At 29.8% G+C, this 17,042-nt stretch overlaps 1 protein-coding gene across 3 annotated transcripts in view; it reads right to left on the reverse strand.

The window, feature by feature from the left end:
* The window catches only part of LOC129917943 (mucin-2-like), a 98,073-nt gene that overhangs the window by 76,267 nt on the left and 4,764 nt on the right, over nt 1–17,042 (reverse strand). For all 3 annotated transcript variants that reach the window (XM_055998191.1, XM_055998189.1, XM_055998190.1), the window contains exon 2: nt 14,267–14,475. In XM_055998191.1, coding sequence (XP_055854166.1) covers nt 14,267–14,341 — 75 coding nt within the window. In that variant the 5' untranslated portion in view covers nt 14,342–14,475. The remainder of the gene's footprint in view (nt 1–14,266; nt 14,476–17,042) is intronic.

The raw sequence follows: 17,042 nt of genomic DNA on the forward strand, positions 1-17,042 counted from the left end.
TTTTTTAAGGATTCCAAATACCAGTTTTTTACTTTTAAACTTTTGGTAACATTGACTTTAAGATTCCAGTTTATTGTAACTACTTCCTTTTTATGTGTAAAACAAATATTAAAGATAATGAACTTTTCATTTTAATTAACATTGACTTTAAAATTCAAGTTTTTTGACTTCCTTTAAATGATTTAGTGGTACATAAGGAAATACTTTTAAGAGAAACAAAGTCAATTTTCACACCTACTGATAAAAACAAAATTCAAAGCGAGTTTTAATATGAAAATGATGTCTGGAAAACATACATTGTAAATTATTTTATGAGTCCCACTCATTACTTTAGCATTGCACAATTGCACATCAAGTGCAAGATCAACGTAGAAGCAGTTTTTGTTTAAGAAGAGTTAAGAATTTTTTTCGCTATTCCATATTACAGAAAGAAGAATTTTATTCAACATTCTTTCGTGAATGTTGTTACGTGGCAAGTACTTCCACTCATGCGCTATTTTAACAGAGATCTAGAAACTGCTATGTTTTGAAAGGGTTTAGATTTAAATTCTGCCCGCGTCAAAATACTTTTTTCAAAATCCTGATTTAAAACTCTGGTTTTTTTTTTTTTTTTGCAAATTTTTCTAAAATCATCCTCTCAATTATTAAAACAAGATTTGCCAAAAAGTCTGCTTAATATATTACTTTTTTCGGGTTAATTAATAGATTAAAAAATATTAAGAAATGGTTTTTAATGTTCGAAAAATAGTTAATAATATAATAATTTATCAAATTAAAATATTAAAAAAATTTAATAAAGAAGGAATATTTTATACCACTCAGCATCGATATGAGTTGTAAGAAGTTCAGTCTATGCATTTTGGAAAATATTTGCTCGAATCCGTAACAAAAGTGTGAAAACAAAAAGTATTCACGACTTTTAGTATTAGGTAGGAAAGTATGAAACAATAAATGTATTCAAGGAAAAAAGTATGCGCGACAAAAGTTCGAAAAATGGAAAACTATTATTTTGACCGGGTTTTGAGCTGGCAACAATTACAAAGAGAAAAGAGAATTTGCGAAAACAAAATTGGCGGTGGACAATTCTGATTGGTCAAGAAGGAAGAAATAGACGAATTTATTGTTAGATAGGGCTGGGGTCTCAGGAAAAAAGAGAGTATACAGAAATATTTATTCATAAGGATAGGAGGTCTAAATTTAATTTTCAGTCTCGCAGGTCGCAGCTGCGATGAGCAAGGCAAGAACAAAAGTGTGAATAAATAGACGAATTTATTGATAGGGCTGGGGTCTCAGAAAAAAAGAGAGTATACCTACAGAAATATTTATTCATAAGGATAGGAGGTCTAAATTTAATTTTCAGTCTCGCAGGTCGCAGCTGCGATGAGCGAGGCAAGAACAAAAGTGTGAATAAATAGACGAATTTATTGTTAGATAGGGCTGGGGTCTCAGAAAAAAAGAGAGTATACCTACAGAAATATTTATTCATAAGGATAGGAGGTCTAAATTTAATTTTCAGTCTCGCAGCTGCGATGAGCGAGGCAAGAACCAAAGTGTGAATAAATAGATGAATTTATTGTTAGATAGGGCTGGGGTCTCAGAAAAAAAGAGAGTATGCCTACAGAAATATTTATTCATAAGGATAGGAGGTATAAATTTAATTTTCAGTCTCGCAGGTCGCAGCTGCGATGAGCGAAGCAAGAACAAAAGTGTGAAAACAAAAAGTATTCTGGACTTTTATAAGGTAGGAAAGTATGAACAGATAAAAGTATTCAAGGAAAAAAGTATGCGCGACAAAAGTTCGAAAATTGAAAATTATTATTTTGACTGGCAAAAGTTACAAAGAGAAATGAGAATTTGCGAAAACAAATGTGGCGATGGACAATTCTGATTGGTCAAGAAAGAATTAATAGACGAATTTATTGTTAGATAGGGCTGGGGTCTCAGAAAAAAAGAGAGTATAGTATACAGAAATTTTTATTCATAAGGATAGGAGCAGGAGGTCTAAATTTAATTTTAAGTCTCGCAGCTGAGATGAGCGAGGCAATTTTAAGAGTGAGAATAAATAGACGAATTTATTGTTAGATAGGGCTGGAGTCTCAGAAAAAAAGAGAGTATAGTATACAGAAATATTTATTCATAAGGATAGGAGGTCTAAATTTAATTTTCAGTCTCGCAGGTCGCAGCTGCGATGAGCGAGGCAAGAACAAAAGTGTGAATAAATAGACGAATTTATTGTTAGATAGGGCTGGGGTCTCAGAAAAAAAGAGAGTATACCTACAGAAATATTTATTCATAAGGATAGGAGGTCTAAATTTAATTTTCAGTCTCGCAGCTGCGATGAGCGAGGCAAGAACCAAAGTGTGAATAAATAGATGAATTTATTGTTAGATAGGGCTGGGGTCTCAGAAAAAAAGAGAGTATGCCTACAGAAATATTTATTCATAAGGATAGGAGGTATAAATTTAATTTTCAGTCTCGCAGGTCGCAGCTGCGATGAGCGAGGCAAGAACAAAAGTGTGAAAACAAAAAGTATTCTGGACTTTTATAAGGTAGGAAAGTATGAACAGATAAAAGTATTCAAGGAAAAAAGTATGCGCGACAAAAGTTCGAAAATTGAAAATTATTATTTTGACTGGCAAAAGTTACAAAGAGAAATGAGAATTTGCGAAAACAAATGTGGCGATGGACAATTCTGATTGGTCAAGAAAGAATTAATAGACGAATTTATTGTTAGATAGGGCTGGGGTCTCAGAAAAAAAGAGAGTATACCTACAGAAATATTTATTCATAAGGATAGGAGGTCTAAATTTAATTTTCAGTCTCGCAGGTCGCAGCTGCGATGAGCGAGGCAAGAACAAAAGTGTGAATAAATAGACGAATTTATTGTTAGATAGGGCTGGGGTCTCAGAAAAAAAGAGAGTATACCTACAGAAATATTTATTCATAAGGATAGGAGGTCTAAATTTAATTTTCAGTCTCGCAGCTGCGATGAGCGAGGCAAGAACCAAAGTGTGAATAAATAGATGAATTTATTGTTAGATAGGGCTGGGGTCTCAGAAAAAAAGAGAGTATGCCTACAGAAATATTTATTCATAAGGATAGGAGGTATAAATTTAATTTTCAGTCTCGCAGGTCGCAGCTGCGATGAGCGAGGCAAGAACAAAAGTGTGAAAACAAAAAGTATTCTGGACTTTTATAAGGTAGGAAAGTATGAACAGATAAAAGTATTCAAGGAAAAAAGTATGCGCGACAAAAGTTCGAAAATTGAAAATTATTATTTTGACTGGCAAAAGTTACAAAGAGAAATGAGAATTTGCGAAAACAAATGTGGCGATGGACAATTCTGATTGGTCAAGAAAGAATTAATAGACGAATTTATTGTTAGATAGGGCTGGGGTCTCAGAAAAAAAGAGAGTATAGTATACAGAAATTTTTATTCATAAGGATAGGAGCAGGAGGTCTAAATTTAATTTTAAGTCTCGCAGCTGAGATGAGCGAGGCAATTTTAAGAGTGAGAATAAATAGACGAATTTATTGTTAGATAGGGCTGGAGTCTCAGAAAAAAAGAGAGTATAGTATACAGAAATATTTATTCATAAGGATAGGAGGTTTAAATTTAATTTTCAGTCTCGCAGCTGCGATGAGCGAGGCAAGGTTAAGAGTGCGCTCGATTTTTTTTTTATCCGTAACAAAAGTGTGAAAACAAAAAGTATTCTCGACTTTTAGTATTAGGTAGGAAAGTATGAACAGATAAAAGTATTCAAGGAAAAAAGTATGCGCGACAAAAGTTCGAAAAATGGAAAATTATTATTTTGACTGGGTTTTGTAAGAGTGAGAATAAATAGACGAATTTATTGTTAGATAGGGCTGGGGTCTCAGAAAAAAAGAGAGTATACAGAAATATTTATTCATAAGGATAGGAGGACTAAATTTAATTTTCAGTTTCGCAGCTGCGATGAGCGAGTGCGGAGTGTTGGAGTACGCGAGATTATTAGTCCTTTGAAATGTTGCAAAATTTTGACCGAACCTTGCATTTTGGGTAGGACAAGATTTTTTTGTTTTGATGTGTAGAGTAGGTTAATGTGAGTATACAATCTTGTTTTCGGGGTTGAAAACCCCGTTTAAACTGTTTTTTGCTAATATCTTGCGAACCGTTCGTCCCACAAAAAAATGTTTAATATGGTTTTTGTAGATAATTTAGTTCTCTACAATTTTGGTTAGGGTACTTTTTTCTGTAAAATTGGAAATAAGAAAGTTATACTTGAAAATAGATGTACATTTTCAAGAAAAAATACTTTGAAGGGCCACAACTTTTTTTCTACAACTTTTATTGAAAAAATACTTATGACAATTTTTAAAGATCATTTAATTTCCAACAATTTAATGTACTCATTTTGTAGATTTCGTTTACATAAAGGTGCTGCAATGGTTCTACAAAAAAAGGTAACAATTTATTTTCGTACTTTTATAAGATATATTTTATTTTTTTTTTTACTTTAATACGACTGATTTCGATGGATTATGTAAGTTGGGTCGAAGCAAGAGCAAGAAGAAAATCGTATAGTATAGGGGATTTCAGGTCCTGGGGGACCAGGGCAATTTTTTAAAAAATGTTTTACTTTTGAAAAAAAATTATTTAAAACCAACGATTATTATTTTGTTAACGATTTTTTTATTTTTGATAAAACCTGTTTTATAAAATAGTTTATAAAAAAATTATTTTCAAAATCAAGACTGAAGAAAAATTACGAAAAAAAATATTTCGAACTAATTTAGTTCAAAATGTTATGTAATTAAGTACTAATTTAGTTTTCAAAATTCAATGCTGATATGTGTTTTCAAACAAAAAAAAAAAACCGAATGCAAATGAGTCTTGTCATTTTCGAGAAAATAAAAGAAAAAATCTATTAAGAAACTACTAAGAAACCTTATTATTTTTTGTTTTTATGTGACTGGATAAGGATATTCAAATGACAGAAATAATTTTCTTGAAACTTAAGGATCAGAAAAAATGGTTTAAAATTCTTTTCATTATTATCAACTTCTTGCTTACCTACATATTTTGTATTGTTTTCATTTAAAAAAAACTGAGATTTTATTGCTCCAAAGTATTTATCTCAACTCATTTTTAGTGGAGGAAAAATAGTTAAAGTTGATGGATTTAAATATTGTGTTTCATTCGTACAGAATATCCTTTAAATAAGATATTTTTGTGAAATAAAAACTCAGATAAAGATTGACTTTAATGTGTGCACAAGACATTTTTTATTTATGATGGTTTTGATTAATTCAAGGTTAATCGTTTGAACAAAATTAGTTCGAAATATTTTTTTTTCGTAATTTTTCTTCAAAGTCTTGATTTTGAAAATTATTTTTTCATAAACTATTTTATAAAACAGGTTTTATCAAAAATAAAAAAATCGTTAACAAAATAATAATCGTTGGTTTTAAATAATTTTTTTTCAAAAGTAAAACATTTTTAAAAAAATTGCCCTGGTCCCCCAGGACCTGAAATCCCCCATACTATACGATTTTCTTCTTGCTCTTGCTTCGAACCAACTTACATAATCCATCGAAATCAGTCGTATTAAAGTAAAAAAAAATAAAATATATCTTATAAAAGTACGAAAATAAATTGTTACCTTTTTTTGTAGAACCATTGCAGCACCTTTATGTAAACGAAATCTACAAAATGAGTACATTAAATTGTTGGAAATTAAATGATCTTTAAAAATTGTCATAAGTATTTTTTCAATAAAAGTTGTAGAAAAAAAGTTGTGGCCCTTCAAAGTATTTTTTCTTGAAAATGTACATCTATTTTCAAGTATAACTTTCTTATTTCCAATTTTACAGAAAAAAGTACCCTAACCAAAATTGTAGAGAACTAAATTATCTACAAAAACCGTATTAAACATTTTTTTGTGGGACGAACGGTTCGCAAGATATTAGCAAAAAACAGTTTAAACGGGGTTTTCAACCCCGAAAACAAGATTGTATACTCACATTAACCTACTCTACACATCAAAACAAAAAAATCTTGTCCTACCCAAAATGCAAGGTTCGGTCAAAATTTTGCAACATTTCAAAGGACTAATAATCTCGCGCACTCCAACACTCCGCACTCGCTCATCGCAGCTGCGAAACTGAAAATTAAACTTAGTCCTCCTATCCTTATAAATAAATATTTCTGTATACTCTCTTTTTTTCTGAGACCCCAGCCTTATCTAACAATAAATTCGTCTATTTATTCTCACTCTTACAAAACCCAGTCAAAATAATAATTTTCCATTTTTCGAACTTTTGTCGCGTATACTTTTTTCCTTGAATACTTTTATCTGTTCATACTTTCCTACCTAATACTAAAAGTCGAGAATACTTTTTGTTTTCACACTTTTGTTACGGATAAAAAAAAAATCGAGCGCACTCTTAACCTTGCCTCGCTCATCGCAGCTGCGAGACTGAAAATTAAATTTAGACCTCCTATCCTTATGAATAAATATTTCTGTATACTATACTCTCTTTTTTTCTGAGACCCCAGCCCTATCTAACAATAAATTCGTCTATTTATTCTCACTCTTAAAATTGCCTCGCTCATCTCAGCTGCGAGACTGAAAATTAAATTTAGACCTCCTATCCTTATGAATAAATATTTCTGTATACTATACTCTCTTTTTTTCTGAGACCCCAGCCCTATCTAACAATAAGTTCATCTATTTATTCTTTCTTGACCAATCAGAATTGTCCATCGCCACATTTGTTTTCGCAAATTCTCATTTCTCTTTGTAACTATTGCCAGATCAAAACCCAGTCAAAATAATAGTTTTCCATTTTTCGAACTTTTGTCGCGCATACTTTTTTCCTTGAATACTTTTATCTGTTCATACTTTCCTCCCTAATACTAAAAGTCGTGAATACTTTTTGTTTTCACACTTTTGACGGGTTCCCCTTGCAGAGTTTTTAATAACAGAATTTTAAAAAGCAGAATATTGAAAGACAGATTAAAAAAAAAGCAAAATGTTGAAAAAATGACTGTAGCAACATTTTTAAAACTTCGAATAAAATTTTACATATATGAATATGTAGTGTAGGTGTAAAAACGGAATCGTAAAATAAAACAAATTTTACTAAAAGTTTGACATTTTACATTTTACAACGTTTAAAAGTCCGAACTTCAAATTTTCGCCCATCGACGGAACAACAAATTACAAAATTCATAAAAGTTTCAACCTATTCAAATAATGTCCCATGAGACAAAGTTTTATGAAATGATGTAGTTTAAATGGCAAATGGTGATAGCTTGATGGTACAATGACCTAAAAATTTGTTTCTTGAAATTTAAATTTTATAATGACCGAAATGTTAAACTTAATTACAGAAGTTTTTTGAGATCTCACAAAAGTTGAATTTACTAATGGCGTGACCAAAATTTAAAGCGCATTTCTCAAATTTTATGAAAAAATCTTTCTGAAACAAATTTATATAACATTATTATTTATTTATTATTTCTAAAGATAAATTATTCTTAAGTGTTTTTTTTTTAAGAAAAAGATACAAATACCAAAACACTAAAACACCTAAAATTTTGAAAAGATGAGCAAAAGTGGAACGATTGTGGGGCATTTCCATGTTTCAAGCCAGGATCTAACTTGCATCGGAAGCTCCAAGTTTCCAAAGAAAACTTTGACATACCGCTGGCTGAGAATTATAAGGTTGTATGTTTAATGGAAACCCCTGCAAACATACAACCCTATAATTCTCAACCAGCGATACTTTGACTGCATATTGCACATGGGAGCATTAATGGACCAAGCAAAATAATACTGCGATATTCTCACAAAACGATTATCTTTGCCAGAAATATAAGTTCACTAAAATAAGTCAATTTCCAAAAGTTTAAATTACATACATTAAAACATTAAAAATTCAATCGACCACAATTAAATGAAGTAAAAAAGGTAAGTAATCTTCAGTTTTGTAACTATAAAATTAATTTCAAAATAATAAGAATGTATTTCAAAATCAAATTCTTTGCTTCTTTGGGATAGATGGATTTTATAAGAATTCAAAACTGTGTTACACCAGAACAGGGCTTCAGGATAGACTAAGGAAAATAATCAAAACAATTAGTTTAATTCATCAGCGATGTCAAAATTCCCACAAAGACTTTACTTGTTTTGTTATAAATATTAATTTAATAAACCTATCGGAAATAGCAGTCTACATCCTATTCATTATATTTGCCCAAAAACGGAATGCAACTTAACTACAACCACTTTAATGAAAATCTGTCTCACTGTTATAGACCCCCTGGCCAACATACCACATTCGTATATCTAAACTCCATTTTGTCATCTATTAATCCTCCAAAGATTTGAAAAACCCATTCCTACTTGTCTATTTTCAGCTGTGGCTAAGTGATCCAAATAACTACTAAGAGCATCTCCAAATAAAGAATTTAGAATTTTTAATCATTCATTATCGTGTTGTAATATCAACTCCCAACTTCGGAACATGAGTAAGTGCGTGTGATTATTACACAATTCAAACAAATTTGGTCAATGCACTATAAATGTGCAAATACATTACCTGCCTTATGGCATATTTAGCCATCAACTACATGTTTTTTTTGAAGGAAAGAAAGACAGAAAAAAAAACCTGTATAGCCACATATATAATTAACGAGATCATAATATTGAAACTAAAACCAAGGAATTGGACAAGTTGTGTTGCACTTCTCATAAGATTACAAAAGTGGAACTATACAAATTCAAATTTTATGTTATTTTTATTTGATAAACGATGGAAACGACGAAACGTTGATGTTGGCTTGAAACGATCAATGTGACGACGACGCCGAAGCGACACCCAGCATTTGATGGTAAAGAGTGAAATTCCAGACAACACTTTTGCTTTCCTCAAATGCACAATCTACCGCCATACTGATGTAAACTAATGCGCTTACGCCTGATGTGAGAGCGAAAGTAAAACCAGATCAACTTCTGTGAAACCAGGGAGGTATTTGATATTTTCAAGATAAGTTTAAAGAGAACTAAAAACAGAATAACTCTTTAAATCCAATCATAATTTACAAGAAAAAAGTTAAAAAATGACTTTTTTCTTTTCTCATAATATCAATTTTTTTATAAAATTACACCATTAAAAAGTTTAATATTTCTTCTAAAGAATATAGCCATACTTAAATGTTTACAATGCGTAAAAAGTATAAAAATAACTTATTGAAAACAATAATTTTCATGAAAAAAGTAAAAAAAATCAAATTTTTTTCTTCTAACACCATTAAATCCATTTTTTAATATAACACAATTTAATAAATTATACCATCTGAAAGCGTATTGGTTCAGCTCAAAACATTCATATCAACCATGTCTGTACAACATCTACAAAAAGAGCTAGAATTTTTTTAACCCAATCAATTTTCATAAAAAATGCAAAATAATCAATTTAACACCATTAAACCCATTTCTTTGTATGACAACCTATAATACATTTAATATCATCTGACAGCTTATTATTTCACCTTTTATATTACGCTCCAATCATATTTCTACGATGTTTACAAAAAAAGTTAGAATGTTTTAAAGACAACCATGTCGAAAAAGTCTAAAACGGTCAACAAACTTGGGACAAAAAAACTTGTCAAAAATAATTTTACAATACCATGCATACGCATTGCTATAACTTTTATGTCCTATAAGTTTAAAAATTGCTAAAATTAAAAAAAAATAAAAACACCCAAAAATACCCCTAAAAAAGTAGGTGTTTTTCACAAATTCATATTTCGAAACGCAGAGACTTTAAACAAAATCCGTATCAGAATCGTCGCCCGAGAGTTGTTTTGTCGTAAACGCCAAAATGCACTTTTTTAAACTGGATATGTAGTAATAGGTTTTAGAACGTTCTCTTTTCATTTCTGTTATCAGATTTGTCCTATCGTTTACCGTTACTGAGATAATTAGTGTGCATTTTGTCGTATATCCACAAAATAAGCATCGGATTAGCGTTGGTTTGTTGTAAGCGCCAACTTTTGGCGTTTACGACAAAAATTCTATGTATTTTTCAGCTTTTTTTCTTCAGTATTGGTTTGTCGTACGTCGTACAAAACAGATACAGTAGAAATTTCGAACTTGTTTTGTCTAAGGTAAATGACCCAAATAGAATATAAACAAATATAATAAACCTACTAGAAAAGTATTTATTGAAAATAAGGACTTCATGTGCTATAAGGACAATGAATTTAAAAACCGCCGGTCGCGGGCGCCGCTTCGTTCAAGCGCGTTGTCTTGAGCGAAGTGAAAAAAAGTCGCAGTTTTATTTTTTTATTGTTGTACACTTATTGATCTTGTCACTTCGTTCGCGCTCGCTGTCTTCAACGAAGTAAAGTGAAAAAAAGGTTGCTGTTTTATTGTTGTATACTTATTGATCTTGCATCGAACACACAAGATCAACAACTCGACTGTAGTCGTGGGCGCCGAGCCCGTGGCGCCTCTTCGTTCACGCGCGTTGTCGTGAACGAAGCGAAAAAGGGTTGCTGTGAGTTTTGTTATTGCCCCCGCTCGCAAAAAACACCTGCTGGTCGAAAATTATTTTTTTAAGCCGCCATTGTTCTTCGCTAAATTTGCGTTACCTATTGTTTTACAAATTGATGATACTGATGATACTTTTACACTATTTTATAAAGAAAGCGGTAGAAAAGTGGAATATAAAAGCTCATCAATATTTAAAACATATAAAAAGTCTACCATAGCAACTTCTGTAAATTTGTTCAGCCAATGTCTTCAAATTACTAAAAAATCTAACTCGATAACTAAGGATAAGACTATTGATATTAAAAGCCTTTTCATATTTATGCCTAAATCAGACCAAGAATATTATGAAGCGTTATTCAAATCAAAAAATTAGAATAAATTCTTTAGTTTGATATTTATTTAATTTACTTTTATTTATGACTATATATTAATTTATTAATTTAACCAAACTTGGTTTATTTTTATTTTATGTCATTCATATTTTATAGCCATAGGATGGCTTCTATTTTTTGTTAAGACATTTAAAAAAATTTTTTTTTATGTTTATGGTCATAATTTTTGGTTTTTCTTTATTTTTAATCTATTTATTTTAAGCCTCTAAGTCAAACCAATACTACTTCTATGTAATAAGAAACTATTTTTTAAATGTTTAATTAATAAATAAAAACGACCTGTGAAAATTTTTTTATTTATTTTTTAGTATTGGAATGTCGTACGTGCGCCTACTTTGTCGTACGTGTGTGGGATGGAAAAAAAGTTGATTTTGGTGGCGTTTACGACAAACTGATTTTGGATAAAAACCTTGATAATTTGAAAACTAAAATAGATGTGACAATTTTGACAACATAAATATGAAGAAGATATCGCACAAAATATTCTATAAAAAATTGAAAAAAATCTATCGGCCAGTTTTTTTTTTATAAAAGCTCAAACCTTAAAATGCGATTTCCCAAAATTCCAAAATTGGCGTATACGACAAAACAATTCTCAGGCGACGAGATCCCTTATTTTTTTTAAACTATCCTTTGAATGGCATTTTTCAAATTGTCAAAAAAAAATTTCCCCTAAATATGATCACTTCTTTGTCAAAGGTCTACCACATGTTTAAGTTTTAAAAAACCATTTATAACTTGGTTTTGAATATTTTTAGAATTTTTCAGTACCTTTGTTAGCCTTTCAATAAATTTATCTATCGATTAAGAAAATTCAACTTTCTACAACGTCGCACACTGGGGAAATTTGTATGGGAGTGCGGAAAAAATTAAATAAAAACTGAATGAAATTTTCAGGGATGACAGTTTTCGTCGTAAGAAATTATTATTATTCATTTCCGCCCACTGCCACGCCCTTTTAAAAAAATTTGTGAGAGTAATAAAGAATTCCGATTCTCAATTTACTTGTACTTATAGCATTTTTTTTTTAATTTTTTTGTATTATTGGAACCACCTCACCGATTTTAAATACATTAAATGGAAAAGAATAACTCATAGTAGGTACTGTTGTCGAGGTCCACGTCCACGCAAAATAAAAAACCCAAATTATAGTTAAAAATTATTTAAAAAAAAAAACACTTTTTTCATTTTTTTATACAAATTTTTCAAAATTTTATTCTTTTAAGAGAGCCATTTTTTCCTCAATTAAATGACTCTGATTCTTCTTAATAAAGGAATGGGTCAGATGATCTGTATTTTTCAATAATAATTTCAATTTAAATCTTGAGACATTCCATTAGATTTCTGCTTAGATCTTCGCATAAAATGCTTAAAATTCCCATTATTAATAAAATGTATAATAATAAGACGCATAATCCCTTTTCACTCGTTTTTAATTTGAATAGTTTTCAATATATTATGTACATACATTTCAGTTACATATAACGAAAATTAATTTTTCTGAGCCAAGTTCAAAAAATCAAATGTAATTTTATTGCAGTAGATTTATAAAAAAACGTGTTACGAATTAATTTTATTTTCTCTATTTGTCTTTTCGGATAAGAATTTCAAGCTTGCAGCCAAAAAAAACAAAAATCTGACAAAAAAGAGATTTTTTACTTTTCAATTTTCTCGAAAACTAGAAGGCATAGAAACATATGGTTTTCAGTGTTTGGTAAGGAATTAATTAAGGCAGTGTTCTTCATTATTCAAATTGAATTCAAATCCCCAGCCTTGTCAAAAATAGTATTGGATATGTTTTTTTAAATTTTTTTTTCAAAATTTTGACTTTGAAATCGATTATTTCAAAAACAATTCACTTAAAGAACTTAATTTAAAAGCTTAAATTAAGCCTAATATTTTGGCTTTTAAAAAAAGTATCATTTATAACTGTAAGTGTTACCATTGATTTTTAATATTTTTTTTGTTATTTTAAGTAATTTTTAAGAAAATGATTTTTGCGACCAAATGAAGTTTTCAATTACCAATAAAAAACGCAGTGGCACCTGGTGGCACCCAAATTTGGCCTTTATCGAAAGGAAATTTCATAAGGAAAAAGTTTTTATTAGCCTCTAACTGTAGGCAAGTGTAGCTAAAATTATATATACAAAAATATGAAAAAATCAAGCCATTTTTTTCTCTTTTCTTTAAATAATTATATAAAATAATTTACATCTTTAAAATTAATAATTTCTTCGATTTACAATAGACAAACGATGGCTTCTTTACGGAAAAATAAAAGTGTATGAGTCGGCTCAAGCTAAAAAAAATTACACAGCTTTAATTTGAGGGTATTTTCACTTCGTTTTTTATACTTTCAACAACTTGTCCCTTTACAAAGCTCTAAAAAGTAAACTACAAGTCCGATTTTAGTAATTCTTTCTGATTTTGATTCAGATTTTATTCTAGAATTTAGAAATACTATTGAAATATTCTCCGAGGAACTTTAAATTTTGGACTTTTTTCCGCAAAATCCCCAGTGTGCGTCGTGCTTAGAACATGGTGACTTTTTTGAAATTTTATTTTACCCCTATTAATGATTGAAGTTTTCAAAATCCTTTAGGTTATTATCTTTCAAATAAGCTATGTAAGATTTTTGTATCTCCAATAGTAGTTTATTTTTAATTTTAAATTGAAATCTATGCCACACTGCTGAAAATTTCACGTGGAAGGGGAGAAAGTCGCGTCACTTTTTCGTGGATGCTGCCATGGTTCATCTATTTATAAGACGTTATAACGTCAAAAAAATCAAAAATTTTATATACAATTTGAATTTAGATCCAAATATTTTAACTTAAAATCAGGCCCTAATTAAAATTTTGATTCAAGGCCCTTATAATACAAATCCACCTTCGAATAAAAATAGACCATTGAAGAAGCTCAACACGAGCAAAAGGTGCCGATACACCGCACCGGGAAGCTTGGTTCCATTTCGGCGCGTTTTAAACTGGATTACATGATATAAAAAAATATATCTAAGCTCAGGGTACCCTTCGGTGTAAAGTATCTTTTTTTTGTATAATATCTTTCACCTGTTGCCAGTATCGGATATCGCATTTCTTTTTCGTTCAATTATGATTTCTATTATAAAACGTGCATCGAGGTATATTCATTGAGGATCGCACTCTCTTTCTTGTATATTTTTTTTTTTTTTTTGAAAAAAGATCAAATCTTTGTGATATGCGGATATCGATGATGTACCTATAGTTATCATTCAACAATATCGGTTACTCTCTTTGCAATTTGATAGGCTTTGATTGGGGGCGTCAATGTTGTCTGGTGTCTTACCTGTGCAATCGTTATTATTGTCGTACAACAAATTATCGTTGTAAACATTAAAAATATCCAATCGTGGCTTTTCATCGTTCTGCTTGATCCGCACTTTGTTTATTATATAGACAAGACACACGGCAGCAGGCGCTGTCGAAGTGATGGTGGTGTGCGCTCGGTGGCGGCTCCGATTGTTGGGGCTTTCACACTTTTGATGGAAATCCAATCTGAAAGGAAGTGAAATATATATTTTTTTTTTATTCATAATAAATATTGTTGTTGTTATTAAAGTTGTTGGGTTAAAAGTTATTATGAAGGCAAAAATTATGATGATGATGAATTTGAGAATAAGGAAAATGAAAATGAAGAAAAATATTAATATTTTTTTGTTTTTTTGTTTTGCAATGAAAGTAAAAGGATTATTTTAAACTGGTATTGCTTGTAAAATTTTAATAATCTCTGTTTTATTATGCCATTAAAAAATTTACGACAAAGTAGTAAGTACAATTTAATATAGCGAAGATAAACCTACATACATTCTCTAGCCACATTGCTGCCAAAAAAAATGTATTAAAAATGAGTTATCGGTACAAAAATAAATTAAAAAACAGCTTGTTGTTTGGATCCTTAAAACTTTTTAAAATATTAAAAATTCTGAAATCTATATTTTAACAAATACAATTTGTTCCTAAATGATAAAAAAAACTGAGCCATTTTATTGCCAGACAAATTGTTTTGAAATTATTTAAAGACTTTTCACAATAATAAATTAACCGTAATGTTAGTAATGCATTTTAGAAAAACTTTTTTTCACAAAAAGATAGAACTTCTTTTCGGAAGTTGAAGGTTTTTGAATTTGAAGACAAAAATATTTTGGTGCATTCTAGCCATCAGGTACATGATTAAAAAGTGTTTTTTTTTTATAAGAATTATCAAGATGATCGGATAACTATAAATGAATGTTATAGACCTTGTTGTTGTATCGCTTTTTGTTCTTATGTGTAAAAACAATGATTGCAATATTGATATTGTAACGATGGAAACAAATAACCAAAATAGAGAAGACAATATATTCAAGAAGAAAAGAAAACGTTAAATAAAAAGTATTCGAATCGATTGCGCCAACTCGACTCTAGTTAATTGAATTGTCATGGAGAAGCACACTTTTTCTTGGAATTAGCTTTTTATAAAATTCATTTAAAAACATATGTATTTGAATTTTATTTCTAGCTGGAAATTGCAACAATATGAATAGGCCACCTCTTACACAAAGAATAAAAAAAACTTCATTAAGACCATTATTTTTATTAGGAGAAATACTATCCTTTGTAACTGGTTATTTAAATAATATTAAAAGTTTTATATTTTGATTCCTTGATATTTGGATTTTTAAAGGTGTTCAATTCTTGACTTAAGGACAATCAGACCTCTTATTAGGCATACAAAAAAAGTGGGTCCATCTGTATAAGGAGATTGTTATCAAACTTGGTATGTTGCGGTTTTTGCTGGCAAATGGATTTTTGGAATTCATATTTTGGGACAAAAAGAATTTATACCCATTTTTTATACTAAGTGCATTCGCAGCCATAAAATGTCATCAATTATTTTATGTTTAGTAGTAGTCAGTTTGATTAAAAAAATCGGCTTCTATTGATCGAAACTAAGATAATGGTTTTCAGATGGATACTATAGTCAGGTCGGGACCAAATGGGACTACACTAGAAACACCAGCTTTTGAATAACGACTTCACCCAGTCCAAAGATCTGAGATAACAAACGAATTGAGAACCTCCTCCTTTTTGGAAGTCAGTTAAAAAATACCAAAAGTTGACGGAATATGAAATTTAATTTACTTTTACTTAAGTATTAGGACGCGAAAACTTTATTGTGTGTCAACAAGTCGCATGAAAAAGGGATGAGAAGTTTTCGATTAAATTCAGTTCTTGTAAAATTTCTAAAAAAAATACCTACTTTGAACAAGTATTTTACTTCCCCTTTTTATAGTGGATTTTTGTTTTTTACAATTCTTTTACTTAAGCTTAAAAGTTGTAAACAATGAATGAAGTAAAATGTTTTTTTATTATTATTTTTTCTTATATGAAACACCATTTCACTACAAACAAATTAACTATTCCAAGTCTAAATAAGACTGGTAATAATTTTTGAGATTTTGGTTTGTAGATTTTTTTCTAGATTTTTGTTTTTCAGATTTCCATAAATGAAAGAATCTTACATATATTTTATTAATTTCAAAAAAAAAATTTACATGAAAGCCCAAACATAACTCCACTAAAAAAAATATTTGAATTTTATAGTCTTTTGTAAAATATTTCTTTGAATTAATATAAAATCAATATTCTTTTAATTTTTAGTCAGTATTTTTATTTTATATTTCTACCATAGTGTAATTTTTCAAAGTATTGATACCTTGAACGAAAATAAGGTTTCATACTGTTATGTTTCATATTAAAAAATGATTTTTTACAACATTTATCCGTATATTTACATAAAAACTGTACAATAATTATTATAATAATTCACCTCAGCAAAGCACTTTTAAAATCATTAATTAACACGACTATCAATTTATGAGGGGCAAGCTCAATGAAGTGGAAACAAAAAAAAAATTAAAATCGTAACTTCATTGCTTATTAGTTCCTTCAACGTTTTTGTATCTACATTATCTCCAACTCAAAGCCACTTTCATCTCAATGTTTAGCATGCACATTTATGAGAGTTCGAGTTCGAGCATTTACGAGTATATAATGGATACAGATATACTCGTAGTAAGAGA

This window comes from Episyrphus balteatus, chromosome 4 (genome assembly GCF_945859705.1).
Source record: "Episyrphus balteatus chromosome 4, idEpiBalt1.1, whole genome shotgun sequence".
In the NCBI taxonomy this organism is placed as follows: Eukaryota; Metazoa; Arthropoda; class Insecta; order Diptera; family Syrphidae; genus Episyrphus; species Episyrphus balteatus.